Source organism: Chelmon rostratus, chromosome 21 (genome assembly GCF_017976325.1).
Source record: "Chelmon rostratus isolate fCheRos1 chromosome 21, fCheRos1.pri, whole genome shotgun sequence".
NCBI classification, from domain to species: domain Eukaryota; kingdom Metazoa; phylum Chordata; class Actinopteri; order Chaetodontiformes; family Chaetodontidae; genus Chelmon; species Chelmon rostratus.
The window spans coordinates 8,036,944-8,060,417 of NC_055678.1; the positions used below are offsets into that span (position 1 = coordinate 8,036,944).

Below are 23,474 nucleotides of genomic sequence, written 5' to 3' on the forward strand. Positions count from 1 at the left end.
CTGAAGAAACACAAAAAACAAACAAAGTGCAGCGGGGAGGTGACAAGACATTAAATATTTGTGAAAGGATTTACTTAACAGTTAGCAAAACGTTACTAAAGACTATGGTGTGAGTTGAGGTAAGTGTTAACTGGCGCTATATACCAGCTTTACTCCCTATTAACTTTCTCAAATGATTTCTGGTTTTCCCCCGTTATTCCCTCTATCGACGTTTATAATATGAAGATACAGTAAATCCATAATAAAATAAAGTGCCTGAATCAGAATTTGTGCATGACTAACTACCTTACAACAAAAATAATATCTGCTGCCATAAACGTTGAGAGCAGTTTTAGAGCTCTCGCGTGATTTCACTCGGTGGTACGTCACTCGCGCCCGGAAGTGTTTTGTAGTAGCGGAACTGTTGAGCTGTTGTTGTGTTCAGTAACAGTATAAAACTACCATTGTGCGTTTTAACGAGACCAAAAACAATTATCCTAGTATATTTTAAAGCTATTTGTTAAATAGAGCTGTCACTCTACACAGCAACTTACGTGTCTGACGCTATTCAAAATCATTTTGGCCTTTGTTTTGACAACTCGATGCAGTCTAAAGCTAGTTAGCATGTAAGCTAGCTGACAAACTATGGTTCACTGACATTTGTTTGGAGAGAGTCTAGCATTCTATCGTCCGACAACTAACTACGACCTGAAGTCTGAATCGTATAAAAATAAAAAACAAAATTCTCCTGCCTTATAAGGTACTTAGCTAACGCTTATTAGTCAGGAACGTTAGTCAGTCAGTCATACAGCAAGACGGATAAGTATGTCTTGAACCAACCGGTACCGGTATATGCTTTGTTGAAGTTGACTGTGACATGTATGGCTGCGTACCACTTTCTAAGAGTTGCTCATCTATTGAAGAAAGGACTACCCAAGAAACAAGTTTGGACAAAACCAAAAAACCCCTCGTTGGTGTTGTCAGCTCAAATTGTATTGTGAGTATACATTTAGTAGATTTTTATTTTTAAATGGCCAAGACGTACATCCGCTTCAAAATCATATGGACAGAAGTTATGTGTTGCTTTCTCCTTTTGTAGAATGACTGCTCTGACAGACTTTGAACCTTTGGCAAAGAGACTCAGGGTTGAAACCAGTGCCAGGACGTCCCCTTCATCTTCTCTCAAAGGTAATTTGGTTAGATACATGTTTTTCAGCCAGAGTATATGTCAGACAAGCTATTTGCTACATATTACTATACCCCTGTTGTAAAACAATTATTTTTTTATTCTTCAGTCCCATCTTTATGTATGCAGAGCACAGAAAATGAGACGGTAGATCAAGAAAGGAGGCAAAACAACACAGAGACGAGGATGGATATACGGCCAAAGACTGGCGCAGATGGTTTGCGAGGTGTAAAAACGAAAGGTTACCATCACAGAGTTGGCCCCAGACAGCAACAGAAGGTCAGAAATACTCTTGAGCGATGGTTGGTTAAGCCTTCAAACAACCAACATACAGCTGAAGTATCCCAAACCCAAGAGGATGTTGAAATGACCGATTACGGTGGCTTTCAAAGCACCTCAGCTCAGTCTCTGGACTGCCAGAATACTGAAAAACCTGCTGTTTCTAGCTCAGATGAAGAAACCCAAGTCTTGACATCACAAGACCTAGATGAAGACAATCCTGTGTCACCAGCTCCCAAGGATTCTCCAGGGAGTGATCTTATTCAGGCTCTGAACCACGATGGTGGTGGATTAGAAAAAGAAGAAAGTGAGACATGCCCAGCAAGCTCAGAGGGATCTGTCAAACACAATACCAAAATAACAGATTTCTTTTCAGGGACCTCATCACCAGCTTTACCTGTGAGACGTGGCAGGCCTGATAGGTCTCTAGGGAAATCAGATGCAGACAAGAGAAATACTGCTGTCGTCAAGCCTGATGTCAAATGGCTGGGGACACCAATCACCGAGCTGAAGAGAATGCCTGAATGTGGCGGACCGCTTCCACCGCTGAAAGATATTCCCGACCAGCACACTGTGATGATAAGGGTTTGAGCAATTCTCTATTTTTTTGTACTATTATTCACAGCACTTTGTGTGGTTTGATAATTTAACAGTAATGTAATTGGTCAACCCAATGTCTTGGCAGGTTCCTGCAACAATACTGCACTGTGTTTGGAAATGTAGAAGTTATTATTAAAGCTTCTGACTACAAACTGTAGCATCACTCTTGTCATATGCTGTTTATGGCTTGTACAATTAGATGCTTTTCATGTGGGCTTTTGAATGATTTCTAAGCATGCAAAGGCATGCTACATTCAACAACATGGGCTTTGACATGATGATTATTCTTTGAGTTTCTCTCAGACCCATATTTTATTTTCAGAAGGACTATTTGGTTTACACACAGTTGTTACATATGCTTATGCCATTTGTTTTCACTCACTCCCTTTGACAGACAGACCTTCTTCAGAATGGTCAACTTCCTGTTCCATATCCTGCTAAGTTTAAGGACACCTGGGATGATGTCCACGTCAAGATGCCCTGTTCCAGTCAGAACCTGTTTCCTGTAGAAGATGAGGTAATGATCCAAGTGTTTATAGACCTGTCAGTATAAATAACATTTGTAGTGATGCATTATATTATAATGATAAGTAAATGGCACATTAAAATATGTGATAGATTGTTTTTAATTGCACAGATCGTACACCAGTTGTTCAATTATGTGTCATGTAAACAGTGCAATCACATTATATGCCTGCTTGAACACATATTCAGTCTAGTATTGCAACCAATGAAGATGATAGGATGAGCACTTGAGTGTAAAATTTAAAGTGCTGCTTGAAAGTCATGAAGTATCTTCTCTGGTAAGACTGTAAAGAGTTTCATCAAGTTATGGTGTGTATCCATCCAGGCTGGAGCAGCTATTTACGTTCACTTTTATGTCTCAAATTTGGGGCAAATGATGGAATGGAAATCATTAGACACAGTACTTATGAATTTTAGCCATGAAATCACTGCAAGACACATGCACAGCAATGCAGCACTGTCATTCTTTGCATATGAAAACAAACTGAAATCACTCGCTGAGACCTGACAAAAATTTGTGCTTCCACAGGAAACTCGAGAACGGCAGAATAAGAGTCGGTGGGAGTTGATCCAGGAAACTTTAAAAAAGAAACTTACAAATCCACACGAGCTGAAGGCAAGTTTCACATCTGTGTCCTTTTTTTGTCAAGACCTCATGTATTTCACTTCATAAAACACAGGACAGATTGCACTATAGATGTTGTTACCAGACAGCGCCATAAGATGGCGTCATGACCCCAGAAACTGCGAGGCATACCGTCTCTCAGTATTTTGACTGTGTTGTTTTGATAAACATATATAGTATTTCTCACTTAAAAATGATAGTCAAATTAATTTTGCTTCTCAATTTTATATAATTATTGAATTTGTGTGTTACAGAGTGCAATATTGAAATACAGTGCCTCAAACGCCAAGAAATGGGACTTCACAGCATTACAATTGTATTGCACAAAGGTAAATTATATAAATACCTGTTATGATTTCTCATCTTTATGAATATCACTCTACCTGTAGCGAATGAAGTTACTTTTTTTCTCAAAAATCAACTTTTTGGAAGGTTCATTGGATTGCTGGCAGACACGTGAACACACATGAACACACATGTTGAGGATGTTAAAGGATTATTAGCTGTAGACTAATGATACTATCAACTGTCCAATCATGACACTTGATTGGATTGTTGAACAGAAGGCATCGTAAACCAGTGTTGGTGCTTCTCGCAGAGCTCGGGTCAAAGAAAGTACAGCTGGCTCATTAGTTAGTGATGGTATTATCTGCAGTTTGTGGAAGATACAGCGATAGAGATGTCTCATTTGACACCAAATTAGATTTCGCTCTATATGCAGAATTTAGTCACCACAATTATGCAGCCATTTTCCTTATGTTTTTGTTTCTCAACTTCTTTAAAACCCAGAGGTCATAGTATAAGTATAGTATAGTATAATGTTCCTGTCACGTAGTATGATATAGAGTTCAAAATCATTTTTAAGTAAAAATTTGGCTAAGGGTAGGAGTAAAGGTTTAATAGGTTTTGTGAAAAGGTGTTGTTATAATGTTTGCACTGTATTCTTACAAGGCTTTCTATCCTCCGTCATCTTTTTGAGGTTTCTGGACATCTGGGTTCAGATTATAAAGTTGGATTTTAAAGGCGTGGTTTGCACATTTTTTTTATATTTATAAATATATTTTACTCACCCCAGCCAAATAATTTTCTTTATAGGCCAAGGGTAAAATAGGTCTGACTTGCATCATGGTGGCCAGATCACTGTTGGTCCATTGGTTGTCTTCTCCAGTCTTGTTTAGAGGCCATCCATCATCCCTTGTCTTGATGCGCTCTGCGTCACCCTGTGTAGAGAATCAGGGAGGGCTGTGCTACCGTCTGGCTCATGAAAGGGAATTGGAATATTCCATTTGGACAGATGGGTCGTGTTGTGACAGTATATGATATAAGAAGCCCTGAACCTGTAGGAGTAGACAGATAATAGGCTTTATTTTCCTCAGTACGGGAGCACTCATCCACTCTGTGCTGCATGGCATCACCTACATGTTTTTGCAATATCTCACATCTCATGAAAAAAGTACATGTAAGGCTTTTTCTTGAATGCCAGTATGTCAGGTGTGTTTTTGTTATTTTGCACAAGAACAGTAATGGATTTCACACGATGGAATGTTGCAGCCCTTCAGAGGCAAAGTGGGAGTCTAGAGAAATAATTTAATCTTTCGCTGAAAGGTCATGTTTAGTAACTTGTCAAAAATAGCTGACATGACATCCCAGAGAAGGCATTACTCCAGCCTTATAGTGTTGAATCAATTGTGTGTCGTATATATGTCATAAATCATGTTAGAATGGGAATCTCATTCGATAAAATCTGAACATGTTGAGAGGCTTTAGCCACAGGCCAGGCTTTGTTGTTGCAGCTGAATTTAGATTGTCTCAATTCTATTCGAATGGCAAAATTTGATTTTTGTCAGGCTGTGAAATGTCTAGTACCATTAAATATATTAAAATAGAGTTGGATTTGAGGTGATGTGCCACATGAATTGGAGCTAATGAAATGAAACATTTTCCCTCTCACTGTTCTGGTGATATAAGTGAAGATGGTGTGTTGCCATCATTAGTGATTTTTTCAGTAAACACTTACAAATCGCTCAATCTTACATATTTGACTGTGAAAATGAAAAGTGTCATGCCTGTGTTTCATGCTTTTATATTATACTTATACACATATATGTCATTGTAGCTCAAACATACATTTGCTTTATTTATGCTCTATATTGACACACACACACACACTCACACACAGTTCCTCTTAACGACGACTGTTTATTGCTTCTGTCCCTTGCAAAATTTATTCACAGCTTGACTGAGTAATGAATCTGAATTTTAATAGTCTAATATGCCCAAGAGGCTCTAGCAATTAGACTACAATATAGTATGTGTAATATATTGATAGTAACTAGCTCACATAGCCCACAGAATATAGTGTTGGTGTTTGTTAACACATTTAATTTAAAAAACAGTCACAGAACGTCCTGCATGTTTGATTCATTTCCAGCAGCACACAAGTAAAATGGGGAATGGCAAACAGTACAATGCATTGTACCCCATTTTTGTCTTACTTTTCCCCTGGAGGTGCAAAATTGGAGACACTGTAGCAGGATGGTTTTGAGTGTCAGAGAAAAGTAGGCATGAGTGGCATAGAGTGACGGGCCAGGCATCTTCATTGAATATTCATCTCTGCACGCACACCTTATGAATAACTGAAAAGCTGTTGACGGACAGCATCAGTTTTGTTCATTGCACCTCTCTCGCCCAGCCATCGTATTTACGGTTATGAGCGCGCAAGTGTTTTCTTTTTAAATGGTCACACGTCCACAGATGCAGTCAAGCAGATTGCTTTATTGCTCTGAACTGTGGGGAATCGGAACAAGAGCGCGAGGCGATTGTGTTGAATCTGTATGGCTCTGGTTTCTCACTGCCCACACCCCTGCATCATGCTTGATTACTTTTTGTCAGTTTGTTGTGATGTACAGACAAGTCATACAGAGAGTTAAGTTCAGTTGATTTGATGCACTGTCTTCTGCTGATTTAAAGTGTTTGGCTTATACTACCTCAGCTATATCCACCGCCTCGCCCTGTCAACTGCCTGCATTTATTACGCCCATAGGAGCAGTTTATGATGTCAACCAGGTCATTACTTATGACAGTGTTTAGTCAGGCTTCCTTTGCCATAATATAAATGTCCTGGGCTAAATCACCAGTCAAGGCTCCTTGTCCTGGGAACACACTGTCCTTTCTATTTCAAACGCTTGGTCATTTGCATCCCTTCCTGGAAGACTGTTTAATCAGCTGGCATGGCTGTGTAACCTTGATGAAATTGCTCTGTGATTGATCATTCTGACATTTTGTGGCCAATATGGATGTAAATACTGGTTGTATATATTGTCTAAGATATGTTAGGGCACTTAAGCAGTGTTGTGAAGTCATGGATGGTCGATATGTTACTTTAATATTTCGTTCTGGTGTTATTATTTTAGACAAACTGTCGAGCTAAAGCCAGGCGTATTTTAATAGTCTAATGGCCATGTCTTTCACAATTTATTTTAAATGTTCAACACTAGCTGTTTAACAGTTGCATGCACAATGTTTTTAGTCTGATAGTGGAATTTTTCTTTTCTAAAATGATCTGTATAGCTTGTATTTAGCTTCTCTCTAAAAATTGTACATAAAGCCTGAAAATTTTGATTTGGATCAGAGCTGTTAATGTTATCTGTCTTTCTCAAACTAATCATCCCAAACAGCTAATAATGTCACAGCTGAGTTTTGTGGCAAAACAACAAACATAAACAGATCTCCTGCTCTCTCCAAGGTCCTGGAGCCTGATGCAGCCGAACATCTGTTTGGCTCCCTGCTGCCAGACATGGTGCAATTAGCATTGAGAGCATCTGAGCTCTGTACCAAGGTAACAGCCATCACTAACCAACAGACACTGACTTACTGCTCTGTGACATGGTAGATCACCACAGCAGGTTGATCCCAAAGGTCATGACATGACAAATAATCTTGTGAAATGGTAGTAAAAATGTTGAGGTCAAGGCACACAGCTATTGATGGTAATTTGTCCGATGTTTTATAGTCCTTTTTGTCGCCTGGTCCTTTTTGTCATCTGGTTCAATCATCTAATTTTAGCTTTCATAACTGTGTGTTAATTGTATTGCTAGTTTGATTAATTCAACACTCAACGTGGCCCACACGAGCAAAAAACATTACCCATTCAAACAAGTTTGTGCTAAAACAGGATTTGGTGATGCATGTGGCAAAATGAGTGTTGTAGGCCATCCAACATCAGTCTTCACACTATAAAACTTTTTTAAATCTTCTAATAGAATAGAAACTATTTCTTAAGGAATGAAAAAATGAATTGCTAGTCTAAAATTCTACTGATTCTATTGAAATCTATGGTCTATTTGAGGAGAAGAGAAGAGAAGAGAAGAGAAGAGAAGAGAAGAGATTCATACTAGAGTCAACTGAATAGACTCTTATACTGCTCATCTACTACAACATAAAATAACTTGCAACTTGAATTGAATGTGTTGAATACTGGAGAACTTAGAAGTCAGACTTATCCATCATTATTGCTGTGTTATTTGTTGTTAATTTTCAAACACTTTGTCAATGCACCTTGCAGTCAGACAGTCAATTTACCTGTTGGTCAGTAGTCTTAATGCAACACGCTCACCTCATTGTCCTTACAGAATTGCTTATACAGATGCACTGCATATTTAAACCCTTAGCCTTTATTAGCATTCGAGATCTCTTGTGAGGACGTTGATTGTAATTATGATGGCTGATTCAACAAGCATTGAGTGGTGCCAGATTAGTACTTTTATGCAACATACTTCAATGTCTCATTTGGCGAATTGACAAAACAAATTGTTTTGACCTTCCTCAGCTGTTCCTCTGTTCCTCCTCTAGCCAATACCCCTCCTCAAGAGAGGCATGAGCCACTCCATCACCATGTCTCAGGAGCAGGTGGCATGTCTGCTCGCCAACGCCTTCTTCTGTACCTTCCCCCGACGCAACTCCAGAAAGACTGAATACTGCAACTACCCAGACATCAACTTCTTCAGGTAATTTAGGGATGTGTTAGTTTCATTCGTGATGTTTAAAGTTGCGCAATAAGATGGTAAATGATGCTGCTGTGAGAACTTTCCATGAGGGGGCACTACTGTATATGCTTTCCTCACTTTATTTTGTCTTCTGGCTGGGTGTTAAAGCAAAGAACATTTGCATTGTACGTAGATTTGCACGCAAGCAAACACTCTTATAATGAGAGTATATTGTCTGACTTATTTACACACTTATGTAAAAAGGGTTTACCTTTAAAAAAAAGACATCTGTTTTGAGATTTTTCTTAGTGTCTTAAAGCACAGGGCAGTCATTTCCTTAGCCTGGGCTGCTCACCAGAACTATACAATACAATACTTTTTGTCAGTTATTCTATTTTTCGCTGGCACTCGTCAGTTTTACCAGTATAATAAATATGAATATGACAAACGGGAGGGCAGGAGGGTCTTTTTCTAATCCCTGCAAGCTTTCACTCTCCGTGATCGTCTCGGTGGTGTAATGCAAAATCAGCCTGCAGATCACTGCTCAGTCATGTCCCCGATCTCTGTTGGCATTACAGTGTAATTACCTAAATGGAACAGAGAATTAGATTAACATTGACTCAGATGGCTGCTTTTGACAATGGAGAAGGCCATTGGCTGTGTTGCAGAAGGCTGTAACGGAGTTCAGTCGCATCAGTATTTTATTCACATGAAGGTTTTGGTGTGATTTGAAATGAAAGCCAGAGTCGTCTTTTTAGGCTTTTTGTTTTATTGCTTTTAATAAAGATATGAAGGATCCAAACTCTTTTTTTTCTGTGTTTTTGTTTCACAGGACTAGGTAGAGGAATTAAAAACAAAGCTTTTTATCTGCGGATGTTCTTTTATCTCAGTGCAGACTTCTTATTTGCATAGAGAGATCAAATTGACAGGGGAGGGCTTGATTGAACTTGGGCTCTGTCATTCAAAGTATTCTTCAGCAGGCAGTATTTATTATTCTACTATGAAATGCATTGAGCTCAAACAGAGTTTCCAGGCTGGATTTCCCTGTTTTTTGTGTTGGTGATGCAGAAACCCAGCTGCATACATACTGTAGTCCTGAGTTACATCATAGCTTTCAGCACATCTGTGGGGGGGGGTGTATTGATGTTATATAATTCTGTATTAATTCTCTATTCACCAAAGACCACATTGTGATTTGTTACTAAAAGCCTGCTCACACTTGTGGTTATCTTATGTCAGAGACCTTTGGCTTGAGGACTACATGGTGCACGATTGTATCTTGGGCCCACACTGACAAAAAATAGAAAGGAATGCAGGAGTTGACTTCGATGAATGAGTTCCCGGACCCTGAGGGGCTCTCAGTGCATCAAGCTTTTGTCGTCATTTCATTTCACTCACATGAAATTTCTTCCTCTTTATTATGGCATGTGAGGTGGGCTGTGAGGTTCTTTATAGAGTTTGCTCGAGAGGGAGATGACGGGCTTAATGTTGAAAATGCATTCAAACCCGCCCACTGCACCTCACTACCAGCAGCTTTGTGTGTGTTGTGTGTGTTGTGTGTGTTATTTTTCAGGGGAATTGACCTTTTTCTCTCCTGAGGACTCTGTTACTTAAAAGGGACACAGGGCTTCTTAATGTATCCCCAAGGAGGGAGCCCTGTTTCCCTCTCTCTTCCTTTTTTGTGTGAGTGCTGTGAAGTGGCACATGAGTGTGACTCTGTGATGGCAAGCCTGGGGCAACTCCATTGTCGTAACAACGAAGGAGCTCCTACATAATCGGCTAGTGACTGAAAGGGAAGCTGAGTGAGAGATGAACTAATTCATATCAAAAGTTAAAGCATGACTGAACTCACATGGCCAAAGTGGAGGTCTTGGGTCTCTATGGCACTGGTTATACAGAGTCATTTTTCCTGTTTTTTGCCCATAGTTTTTAATCATTGGCAAAAGTGAAAGAGTTGATGGTTGGCTGTGATGCCATGTATAACCTGCTGGCTTAAAAAGTGTGCTTCACTTTTAGAGGAGGAACATAAATGCCTAACATCAACAAGAACTGAATTAAATTCTAGATCCCTTCTTGCCTTCAGGCTGTTTGAGGGATTGTCGTCAAGGAAGACTGAGAAGCTGAAAACCCTGATGTGCTATTTCAAAAGTCTCACTGAGGAAAGTAGGTGTTCAGGTTTAATTTTCATATCTTGCAGCAATACTTTGTTATTGATGTAAAGTAAGATACAATATTGACCTTTTTCACCTCCCTTTTGTGCTTTTCAGAGCCTACAGGACTTGTAACATTCACACGAAAAAGATTGGCTACACCTCCGAATTGGAAAAGGTGTAGTATATTGACACTGTAATCAAAGAAAAATCTTATCTCTGTTAGTAGTAGCGGTATGACAATTGTTTTCTGCCAAAAATCCCTGTAGTCTGCTAAACCCAGTATACGCAAACAAGCACAGATCCATCTTCTCAACTGTAGTCGATAACTGGAAAACAATTATTTTTTTGTGTTTCAGCTCACAGGCTCAGCTAACAAAGCTCCACATTACTTGTGAAGGGACCATTGAGGATGATGGTCATGGAATGCTTCAGGTAAGATGCAGAGGAGGAGAAGTTCATTTGTGGAAAAGCAAGATGATAGTGTAATTTAGAGGTTCTGTACCTTGCAGAATCCCGTTCTTTTGCTTGGAGGAGCTCTTAGTTTGAGAGAGACCACTTGTGCTTGGTTCCCATCCTCTTTTCCCTCTGTTGTAGTCAATCACTGAGCCACTGCAGTCTGGAGTCTTTCACCCAGAATGCTTACTGCTGCTGAAAAGGCCTTTGAGGGAGCCTGTGACACGTCGCAGGGAGTGTGTGCTGGGACTGGGGTCGAGGCCTCTGAGCCTCCCCTGCTCTCTTGTGTCGCCCATGCTTCCTGTTCACTGTCAGGATGTGCCGCTCTGCCTTTCACCTTTTGTTTGCCTCCAGTTGCCACAAGCTGACAGTTGACGTGCACACATGACCGGCTCTGGGGCACACCGCGGCCCGGATTGATGGATGCTGTGCTGGGGTGGGGGTGGTGCTTGACAGCCTGTCAAAGCAGACTTTGGAGGCAAGCTCGCTGTCCCAGAGTTGAGTGACCAGTTTGGGGAGATCTGCTTCTCAGACTGCTGCTCGCCCCTTTGCAGCTTCTTCCTTTGGGTTGTGACGGCGTTGACCTGGGCTGTCTGCAGGCCAATGAGCAACAACTGTCAGTCCTGAAATTGGATTATATGTTCCACATGACTGTTTTCCGTCTAAAACAATGAGTTGTCACGCCCGTGTCTGACCTGAAACGACGACATGTGTATTTTCTTTTGAATCATAAACAGACCAAAGTAAACAAGTAAATCAGTGTCACCAATAGATCTGCCCACAAACTGAGAGAACACAAGCAGCAAAATATATCACAGGCATCAATCAGCAGTCAGTTTAACAGCATGTTATGACTGGAGGGAGATGTTTACTTTGGACTGTAGGACTGTTCTCTTGATTTGATATTTGCTACTGGCAGCAGCACACTTAAGTGCTGCTCCTCTGGAGAGCTCGTTTCGGCATGGGGGACAGATGTCTGAGTAATGCCAGCACCTCAGGCTACCTTCCCAATCAGCTTGTCAGGGATTCTGTCACAAATAAACGAGAAAGGGCTGAGACCCTTTCATGAGGTGTTTTACTCCTGTTTGTTTGGGAAACTATTCATTTCACAGTCATAGAAAATGTTCAGTTGCTTTAACTCTACATTGTGTTTGAAGTGTTGTTTTATAAGAATCTGTGCATGTGACCAAACAGTCCGGTAGTTTCTGCAAGACAAGGTTGTTCCACAGTGCTCTCTTCATCATCAGTCATCATTTTTGATTTGCAGGTGGATTTTGCCAATCAGTTTGTGGGAGGAGGAGTCACCAGTTCTGGTCTAGTTCAAGAGGAAATCCGTTTTCTAATCAACCCTGAGCTTATTGTGTCTCGCCTCTTCACTGAAGCCCTGGATCATAATGACTGTCTAATCATCACAGGTCAGTGAACAAAGACTCTCCCACACCTTGTTTAACAATAATTTCCATTGAAGGAATCATGCTGTTCAATTATTCATGATATAGTTTGTTAATCCAGATCACATCAATAATTCTCTGACTTCACTTTTCTTATGATTGACCTATAATTTGACATAAGAAACATAATGGGCGTTTCTAGTCAAACACAGCATGGGATGCACATTGAACACCTCCAGTTTATCCCGTCCTGGCTCAACAAGAGGTTATGGATGTTTTTGATTGGCTGCAAAGGAGGAGAATGGCACCAATTGGGAGTTGGAGATTGGGCTGTCCTGATTGCTCTGTTGGGTCTTTTCGTTGAGTAATTCCCGCTGACTTCAGTATTGAATGGTTGCAACAAACAAGGTTGGGACAGGCCAGTAAGACGAAGTAACAAGAGCTACACTTACGGAGCCCCAGCAGGAGGCTGATGGCTCCTGTCTGTTTCTTCCCCTTTTTGCTGTCTGTTTACCACCGTTTGTCTAGACAGTTGCTACTTGATTGCGTTTGATGAAGAGGTTACAAAAGTTATGTAACATAGCAATGGCTCATCAAAACTGAAGGAAGTCTACACAAATGCAGTTATCCTGCAACAAAAAAAAATCTTATAGACAGCTCACTGAAAATCAAGACTGCTTCTATTTAAATAGATCTAGTCAGCCCATCATATGTAAAGCTGACATGAATTAAATAGATGTGAGCAAGAGCAAATGACAGCCTTTTGACTTGCAACTGTAAACGCATCAAACTATTGATCTGGGGCTATAGAAATACACTTGACTTTCCATCTCATTGTGGTCTCGTACAGCCTTAAAGCAGCTATCATCAATAGTTTTATGCTAACAATGGATCAGACACAGGCTGATATTTTTAGTGAAAAAGCTCAAATAAATTATCTGTACGCTACATGTCAAGCCCCAAGCAACAGACAGACACAATTAGTGACTAGTAAAGATATTAGCTGCTAATTTGTCACTAAACCCTGATATTTCCCTCAGGAGTTGCTGTAAAAAGGGAGAGTAAGTAAGACTTAAATTCACCAGATGACCAGAAACAGGACTCAAAATAATTGCTAACATTGCTCTGTATTTGCTGAATGTGTAAATACGAAATATTAGATTAAAAATACCCATAATCCATAAATAGATGCACTGCCTTAACATTGCATAACAAGTTGTTTGGAGGAGGACAGGAAGTGAGGCAACAGAGCCTCCACCCTGCAGATCAGCAATCATACCGCTGCATCAGGTCTTCCCGCTTTGGCAGAGTCACCTTCAGACTTCTTGCCAGCCATTTATCCCATGCTTCCACTTAGGCCACTTAACTTTATTACTGGACCCAGAATTAATTATAGCTGGAAGACCTGCCCAAGACCTGCTCTCCTAATGGACTCTTCCATTCCATCATCTTTATTAAACCCTGACCGTATCTCTTGTCCCCCCGTTGTAAAAGTCCAAGCCTTGGCTGCATTGTGGCCACGTGGTAAATCATATTCCCCAGTGATGCGTCTTGGCATACAGTAGGGAAGCTAATGGATCTTTACCTCTGCACTGAAATTTGCAAAAGTGCCCACCAGGCCTAATTGAATTTTCCATGATTGCTAGATATCTGGCTGCCACTGGGGCGGTCAAAAGTATAAACAGTATCAAGGAGAGGCCATGTGATTCATTGATGGCAGTAGTGACCAGAAAATGTGGTACAAGCTTGAAGCAGGAGATACATGGGAATACATGGGAAACAGTGTGGTCTTAAATACTTGAAAACAATCTTTAGAGAAACCAGCCGTGGCCTTACCTATATTTTTCAACCTATTTTTTTTTTTTACAATATTTAATGTTGTTCTTATTGTAGACAAATATGATATGAAACCGTGATATCCTCATTTGTTCACATGCAGATGTCCTCAGTTACCTCTTTTGCCTAGACATGCAATGAGATGCGCCTCTGACCTTTTACAGTCTGGTCCACCACAAATCTGAGACACTTTGTTTTCACGTATTTACACATGAATGGAACAACCTTCAGAACATTGCAGATTTTTATGCAACCTGTTTGTTATTTTGAAATCATTTCTAATGACCAGACACACCTTCCTCTGGCCAAGATCATCTTCTTACTACAAATAATTTTTGAATAACAAATGGCTTGCATAAACCTAAATCATAATTCATATTGTCTGTGAAGGTTGGTCCTTTCAAATGCAAATATGGTGGATCGTAGAGTTTATGTTTTTTGGCGGACCAGTGAAGGTCAGGTGTATGCATGGTTAACATAAGGCCTAATGATTTTATGGTGGGAGCGTTTAACATTCAGATAGGTAAATGTCCAGGTGAAAACCAGACGTTGTCAGGGTTCCCATGGCTCCTTTAAAATTCTTACAAGGTATAATAAAATCCAGGAAATTATGGTTTTGTATTTAATATAGTGTAAATTTGCTTTGGTATTAAATTGCCAGATGGTGCATTTAAGGCTGATGGGAAAATTGTCATACTCAGTAGCCTACCTATCTAATAGCACGTATTTGTTTGATTAGCCTAGTATTAAACTGACATTCTGTTATTAATAAAAGTTTTACGTTACGTTAACATTACGTCAGCTAGCCATGGATGTTGGCGTCTGTCTGCATGTCTTCTTTTGATTGTTGTTAGTCATGGTTAATAGCTAGCTAACAAGCATCAGCAAACCATTGTTTGCTTGGTTTAGCCCTTAGTATAGCTGAAATACTTCGACCATTATACAGTTACTGCTAATCTCTGTTGCTGTAGCAGTGTTTTTGGTGTGAGAATTGTTTGGGTGGCGTGAGACTGAAGGTGAAAGCGTTCCACACGCTGGAAATGATGTCAACCCTGGTCTTCACACGGCGAGCAGACACCATACATTCAAGTCAAATGATGACATAGGTTAAGACTAAATAATGCAAGAAATTGTTTTGGGGTCTGAAATAGCAGTTGTTGAGGTCTCAAAAAACATTGATTTTGACTGTCAAAATTGTGTAACAACCCTGTTCTTTTGAGCCAGCTGAGTATGCAACTTTTTAATGTCCTTACCATGAGACGTGCTCTCATACTGTCTTTGACTGTCAAGCTGCTGGGACTGTGACCAACCATGAAGTTAATATAAAGTTAGGTGGTATGTTATATAGCCCATTCTGCTTTTTTCTCATCTGTTTCGTTTTAATGGCATACTGGTGAACTAGATTAGGTACTTCAGTGTCTTATTCAGGTCGTAATTTTGCATTATTACTTTAAAAAAGCGAGAGGCAGCCTGATTATTAGTGAAATGTCTGTCAAATGGAGTGTGCTCTAGAGATTACCTCCTCCCATGTGCACCTCTGAATACCTGCTGACCAAGGCCCCACTACTAATCACTTGGTTTATTCACTTTGCTGCATGAAGCATCTCAGCGAGTGCTCTCGACAGCCAGGTACTAATGAGCTCTAATGAATGGGAAGTTAATTCGTGGCCTCATTTGTTTGACTGTGCTGTTGCCTCCCCACCCTCCACTCCCCTTTTACAGGTGGTGAATGTTCCCCTGTGGGCTGGCGTTCAGTCACTGCTTCTCACGTTGTTTCGGGGGGATGGGGGGTAATAGCTTGACCTTCCCCCTGTTAGAAGACAGCTGCTCCTGTTACATCTGATTGCATCGGGCAGATTCACTACAGACACACCTGCTAAAAACCTTTGGTTATTACAATGAATTTTTACAGCAGTTTGTATTGTTGGGTGTCCATGCAAAGTGTTCTTTTTTTTGCTTTTGCTGAGTACTTGTTTGTTGTTTTGTTTTTTAAATGAATAGATATTTAAATATATTGAGCAGTTTCTTTAAGTGCATGTTGTTGGTTTACAGTATGGTATTTATCACACAGTCTTATTAGCATAATTGAAAACAATTATTGAATTAAATTGAAACCCTTTTGCTATCTCCCTTAAACCATTTTCTCCGTTTCATTAGTAGCTAAACTGGATTTTATGTGCCTGTTAACACAACGTACTCTTAGCTATTCTTTTGAGTCTTTTGAGGCCACCTAAACACAACCAGAAGCATTCTTGAATTCTGGTGACGTTTAAACTAGGGCTGCAAGCAAAGATAATTTTTTCTGTCGATTAATCTGTTCATTATTTTCTTGATTAATGGATTAGTCATTTGAGTTGAAAAAATGGGTCTTTCACAAAGCCCAAGATCATGTCCTCAGATGTCTTGCTTTGGTCACAACCAAAATACATTCAGTTTACTGTCATAGAGGAGTAAAGAAACCAGAAAATATTCACATTTAAGAAGTGATTATCAGAATTGTTTGATCAATTCAATAGTTGACTACTAATTGATTAATTGTTGCAGATGTACTTTAAATTTCAAGATTGCATGTTAATGATTTGCAGTTGTGTGTGACAAATGTCCCTGTTTATTACCAGGAACACAGCAGTATAGTCAATACACAGGCTATGCTCAGACCTACCAGTGGAGTGGGAGCCACCAGGACACAACTCCAAGGTAAATTATTGGACATGGATGCTTTAAAGACATGCTTAAATAATGCATGAATGCTATAGTTAACCCCTTAATTCTGATAATTTTTAACCCACAAAAGCTCATGGGAGCTTTTGTACAGACTTTCATGGTGGATAAATCCTGCTAACTTTTGGGTCCTCAAGTGCCATAATGCAGTTTTGCATTTTTAGGTTTTCAATGAAATACTTCGGCAACTATTGGGTGGATTACCATAAAATTTGACATTTCTGTGTCCCTTAGCCTGAATTATAATAATGGTAACTATGATCCCCTCACCTTTCACCTCGTGCCATCATTATGTAAAATTCATGTATTTTAATGTCTGAAAAAAACGGTCACAAAGCATGCTTTCTGTCAGGTTTTTTTTAATTGTATTTTATACAACTCCCTATTTCCAATGTGGATGTAGCTACAAGAAATTGTATCTGAAATGGTGCAAAACCAATTTGTTTCAGAGACGGGTGGCAGAGAAGATGCACAGAGATTGTGGCCATCGACGCGCTGCAGTTCAGGAGCTTCCTTGAACAGTTTCGCCCAGAGAAAATCAACCGAGAACTCAACAAGGTTATCTTTCATTTTCCTATTAATCTGTGTTTACTGTTTTTTTTTTTAGTTGCTTTCTCTGCATGTTTTTGCTTCTTTCTCATAATGTGTTGGGTTGTGCTTTTTGCTCTTGTGCTTGGCAGCGGTTGAGATCGAACTGTGATGTTAGTTTATTGGAAGATGTGTGTTTGTGATTGTATGATCAGTGCTTTTTTTGTTTTGTAGACAAATGAACAGTTTAGTTTATGGCAGTGATAGTGTGGGGGCTGTCTAGCAGTGCTCTTTGATGTTCTGCTTGATCTTCCATTGTCATGTCTCTTTAACAATGTATGGCTCCAGTAATGTTACGTTTTAACTTTAACTTGCTGTTTGGTTTGCACAGATTTAATGACTTTAGTGTCAACCCATTTTGTTACTAATCAGAGATGTCCTCACAAATGGTAAATCATGGTAAATATTTGAATTATAGATAAGTGACACATGAAATACAGACTGATGGATTGTCATATTTGTAGAGAATAATCTTAATCTTACTTATTGCACTGTCCATTAGGCCCAGAATGAATTTCAATGAACATAAATGACCTCAGGGTGATTTTTTTTTTTTAATATTTGGAATTTCAACATGTGTGCAATGTTTCCAGTCAAAGATGTCCATTCACAATAGAAAATCAAGACGTTGATCTTGTAAAGTCTGCTGTCAGAAAGCATGGAGGAGTTTGACAGCTCTGACAAGGGTGTGAAGAATGCACCAACATTAAGATCAATGCTGTTTCGAATATTGTTCAGCTAACTGTCATATCTGCCCTTTCAAAGGAAGAATTTATGACTGGTCAGTGGGAGGATGGGCACTCACAATTCATTTTCACTATTCTTTTCCTGTGTAAATGATGTCCAGCGTCAATTCAGATCTTTCATTTGACATCTCCTGCGTTTACAAATTATTTCTCAAGTGACATACAACCCACATGCTATTATGTCAAGTGCTCTTGTTTGTGCACACAGGGTTAGTCCATAATGTACAATTATTAGCATTTCCCACGCCAATTTCTTTCAGGTGAGGGTAGAGGTGTGAAGTGACACTATGTTAAAAATGTATGCTCAGCCTGGCTGACCAACCTTTATGTGTTCATGCATTGAATAATGTGTCAAGCACAGGCCTGCAGGCGAATCAAATTACTTTGTTGCCCTCTGTTCCATTTATGTTTGATCGCATGGAGACGTTTTGTAGGCCTGGTTCCTATAAAACATACCAGTGATCTGGAACAATAAGGTGATCTCAAGACCTGAGGCTTATCAGAGCTGATTCCACCTTTATGTACCCAATGACACATCATTCTCCACTTACTTGAGCAGCCAGGTCTTGTGTGGCTGAAGTCTTGATGTAATGTCATCCCAAGAAAACCTGGTTCATTCACAGTTTTGATGATGGAAAGGCTTTGCAATGGCAATATCTGAAATCATTTCCTGCTTGCTACCTAGTGCATTATAGTTATTTTCTGCAACTTTGAGTGTCCAAGCGTAAAATTTAAGCCCTCAAAAATTCCCAGAACTGACCACCAAATATGTAGTGTTTACAGCATGCATACTACTTTCTGCAAAAATCCCATAGTGCAAAGTCTCAATGTACTGCTCACTTGTCACTCACAGAGTTATCGTGTTTACTACGTAGAGAAAAGTGAAGGATTCAGACACAGCAAATGTTTTACAGTGTGCTTATCTCTTTGTGTCTGCTACAAGACACTTGACAACATTGCCTTTCCTAATGTGCTATATTTGATCTTCCCTTTACTCTGTCATCATTTAGGCCTACTGTGGCTTTGCGCGCCCTGAGGATCAAAGACAAAACCTTGCAGCGGTGGCTACAGGGAACTGGGGCTGTGGGGTTTTTGGGGGTGACACACGTCTGAAAGGTGAGGACAGACGTAACTCTTCCGTCAGTAGATCTTGTGGAGAAATGCACTCATGTCATCTTGCTCTTAGCAGTCTAAGCGTACTCTCTTTCCTGGATGTAACGGAATAAATTTCAGATTGACAGGCTCCAGTGGATCATTGTGGGCATCCATTTGTCTTCCAGGAATGCGGTCATTTAGTTAAGGCCTATTCGTCGCCTTCCTTTTATTGATCAAATGACAAAGTTAATATGTTTCATTAATAGTGAAATTGATCGCCTGCTCGAGTCCATCAGTCTGTTACAGCTTTTTGTCTGAGCCTTGTATCACTGTCAGTGAGCAGGGAGCTTCAGAGGAGTTTATGCTAACCGTTTGCAGTAGTGGCTCCATTTCTTACTCTCTACCTTACTTAGAGCCACTGTGCTTGCAAACTATACATACAGGAGATCTATGCATATTTGTTAATGAGCTCCAGCAAGGTACAGCGCTCCATAGGTGCCTACTGTCTGTTTAATGGCACGCCTCCCGGGAAGACTTTTGTAATGCAGATGCTTGTCTCCTCCTGGGTTTACCTTCTACAGCCTCACATAACCACATATTTTTTAGTTGTCAGATATTTTTTTGAAAAAAGCACTTGAAACAGAGCAGAAGAGGGAAGCTGCTGAAGCGTAGACGCATTCAGCATAGCCCTGTTCTAAAAATGTTGATTCAGTTTTGCTCATTAATTTGCCACTGTCCCATTCTTCATTAATAAGCGCACATATTTCCAGTCTCTTAAAATATTCACAGCTCTGCGGGGCCATACCTGGCCTCTCTTTGTAAGTTCTCAGTGGGGGTGAGACCTATTCCCCCGATTACTTACCTTTTACTGTTCGTGCCACAGAGGCTGGTGCTGCACGCTTTTAATGGTAACATTAGCACAACAACTTGAGGACCTCTGTTTATTTGAACGTTGTATTTTTTTCATGCAAGAAGCTGCAAAACAAACCCTATAATCTTGTACTGTATTGAAACAAATATTGCACAGTTCTCACTGTTGAGGTTTAACGCTGGTTTCTTTTCCTCCAGCTCTGCTCCAGATGCTGGCAGCTGCTGAGGCGGGCCGAGATGTGGCTTATTTCACCTTCGGTGACAGCCAGCTCATGACAGATGTCCACAACATGCACTCTTTCCTCACTCAGAGGAAGATCAGTGTCGGTAAGGCAAACAACCATCGTGCCTGCTTCTTTTTTACACTTTTTTTTGACTACTCTGCCAAGGGTGTGATGCATGAAATAATAACATGATTAATAATGTTTTGGAATAATATGTCCTCTTAGGATTCTGTTGAAATTTATGTAACGTTATCAAGCAATGAAAGGATAATTAGCATTCCTGAAAACTTGTCTACATTTTGCTTGCTGTGATATCAGTCCACTGTAGAGACGAGAAACAATCTCACAATCTCCTTGTCTCCGTCGCAGGGGAGGTGTATGATCTCCTGGGGCAGTACAGCTCAGTGTGCAAGAGCTGCCACAGTCGGCGCCCTGATGTCAGCCTCTACTCCTTCATCTACCAACAGGTCAGCTCCTCCCTGGCGCCAGATGACTCCGACAGGGGCTCGGCCAGACAACACGTCCCCGCAGACTGCCGTTGAGGTCAGGTGGCTGATGAGTCACCGTGCCTTACTGTCGGAAAACGAAACACTTGCCAAATTAAAACATTCTCTGCTTGCCTTTAGCTTTATTTTTTAAATCTCATCTTTGTTTGTTAGGCTACTAATTAATAGTTTTGGATGGACCAAATATGGTTGTCCACCACTGGCAGTTGAAAATGAAAATCTAGCATTCGGATCCTTTTCAAGAATAACTGAGCAGCGGGAGGTGATTAGTTATGACCCTGTCTGGCGCTGCAGTCCAAGCTGTGTTGATTTTGCTGCTGCTGGTAATGCGCCAATGGATTGAGCTTCAATACGACGCAATCCTGATTTTAATGGTGCAGCAAAGGTTGCCATCCATCTTCTGAGTTTGTCATGTTGCCTTTTTTTACACCCACACATATCCAGCCTAATTGAATTGGCTGTCAGAAATCAAGTTAAAGTAAAAGAATAACAAGAACAGGGTTTGGAAAGCTTGGAGGAGGAAAAAGGTTTGATTTAAAGAGCAGACTGGCGCTTTGGGAAATAACCTCTTAGTTTCTGCATTTGTATCATAATTGGAGTTGCAATTGAATACATTTTTTGGGATCTTTACTATGTATGTGATACACGTGCCAAAGAGCCCAGTTAATGCACTTAATTTGATTTGTTTGTTTCTGTATTTTACAACTGATATCAGTGTAAATCTGTTATTCGTAGGCTTTAATTATAGTTGCGTAGCTACACTTGAACTAAAAGTGAGGAATTCTGATTGTTTTCTGGAATAAAATCAGTTTTGAGTCAATGTAATATTCAAATTTTTAATAGTGCCTTTGTTTTATTCTGAAGCACCATTTGAATGGAGCCCCAAATGTCTCGGAACAATGAGGAATGAGAGCTTCTTGTCCCATGAACAAAATGAGTTTCCACACAGCCTCGCCATTTATCTTTAGCCGGCACTTGCTTCACCCTTTCACTCACAGTTTAATAAGGTCATACCTTTTATATAAACTGTACATGACACCTCATTAAGTAAAGAGTAGATCATAGAACATCCAGTCAGCGGCGAGAGTCAGGCAGTGGGTCTCCCTGGTTGATTTTTCTGTCTGTTGAAACACTGCTCGAGTTGAACCGAGAAGAAGAAGCTGCCTTTGATCTTTGGCATTTTGGATTCAGGTTTGAAAATTGTTTTAAGCAACATGCATATTTTGTTACGTTTGTGGACATGTAAAAAAAACCTTGGCACACAATGCAATTTAAGCTATTTGACAATGGGTTCACAGTATTAAAAAGACACCACACAACAAAGTATGTTTAACCTAGCCTACATATTTGATGGAAAGTGAGTGAACACCCTGTTTGATGCTGTATTGTTTTTAGCCTTGTATGGTTTGTTGATTATAAACAGCTTGATTAATATTTCAGTGATGCATGTTGTGTCTTTTCCTCATTGTGTGATTGTCTAGTTTCACGCCTAATGAGCTGATATCTGTCACTTTACAGATTACCCAGTCAGCAGGAGTTTATTGGCTAACTATTTTTAGTTAAATGTTAAATTGTTTTCGTCCCTGGAGTATGCGGCCCTGAACGGACCGCTGGCAGCCTGTAAGTGAATGAATGAGGTGTAGGCGTCTCTGAGATTGCTGTCTGCCTTCATGGAATCAGGACATGAAGTCGGGGGTCTCTCTTTGTAGCTTGCAGAGTTCAAAAAAAGCCTTTGGTGGCCTATCTCCTGAGGGGATCCACCACAGACACACGGTCCTACTGGATTGATCCCTCTGCAGTGAGCCCCATGTGTGTCTTTGACCTTTTGGCTACCATCTGTCAAAAAGTCACGAACAGTGTTCAGTCTTTTCAACATCATCACGCATGATGACACATGACCGCACTGCATTGTGGGATGGAAAAGTTAGGTAAATAATGCAGTTTGCAAATTAGACTTTGAACCTAAGAAGTGAGGCACAGAGAGGAAGTTGCACAAAAACATTAAAAAATACTTGTTAAAAAAATTGTTTTTCCATTTTGATGATAATGTAGCCATGACACGCAGCAGCCGCAGGTCGGATTCATCACCTTTGAGCTTCTCCTTCTGTAAGTCTGTCTTCTTACCTCTGCTGATTAGTTATATTATTATTATATAATTGAATTCCTGTCACTTTTTACAGAGTAATTTGTATAGCATGTAGCCATGCTGGTCACCTGGCAACGTCGGCTGGTCTGTCATTCGTTCTAGATTAAAATATCTCAAATTCCATTGGATGGATTGCCATGAAATTCACCCAATGACTTCAGTGATCCCTGAAACGTCTCCTTGAGCGCCACCAACAGGTCAACGTTGTTACATACACCTTGAAATAGCTGAACATCTACTGGATTGATTGCTGGAAATTTTGTACAGACGTACATGGTTCCCAGATGATAATTTCTGCTTCTTCAGGGTGAGTTGTAAAATTTTGGTGACCCCTTTACTTCCCAAATAGCGATCCACTGTTAAAAAATTCAATTTGTCCACTACTTTGTTTTCTAAACTAATAATTCCTGCAAAACAAATGATGTCGGTCCTACTACTACAGCTGTACTTCGTGATTACAGCAAATTAGCAAATATTCGCATGCTAAAATGCCTTTTTAAGATAGTAGACGTGATGTAATCTTAACACCAGTGTGCTAGCACAGTCACTGTGGGCATGCTAGCATG

General features: G+C 40.1%; 1 protein-coding gene across 2 annotated transcripts; it reads left to right on the forward strand.

Annotated features, from left to right (window-relative positions):
• Positions 1-32: 32 nt before the first annotated feature.
• On the forward strand, positions 33-22,196 carry LOC121624618 (poly(ADP-ribose) glycohydrolase). Of its 2 annotated transcripts, XM_041962412.1 has the most exons (18): positions 33-119; positions 884-976; positions 1,079-1,167; positions 1,275-2,029; positions 2,439-2,561; positions 3,099-3,185; positions 3,449-3,523; positions 6,940-7,032; positions 8,046-8,200; positions 10,263-10,342; positions 10,447-10,507; positions 10,689-10,764; positions 12,053-12,200; positions 16,631-16,709; positions 17,183-17,291; positions 19,078-19,183; positions 20,231-20,359; positions 20,626-22,196. In XM_041962412.1, exons 3-18 carry the CDS (start codon positions 1,080-1,082, stop codon positions 20,796-20,798), a joined length of 2,337 nt encoding a protein of 778 aa, XP_041818346.1. In that variant the 5' UTR covers positions 33-119; positions 884-976; position 1,079; the 3' UTR covers positions 20,799-22,196. The 2 variants fall into 2 exon arrangements, with proteins under 2 accessions (XP_041818346.1, XP_041818345.1); XM_041962411.1 differs by lacking the exon at positions 33-119 and having other exon boundaries at positions 339-976.
• Positions 22,197-23,474: the final 1,278 nt, after the last annotated feature.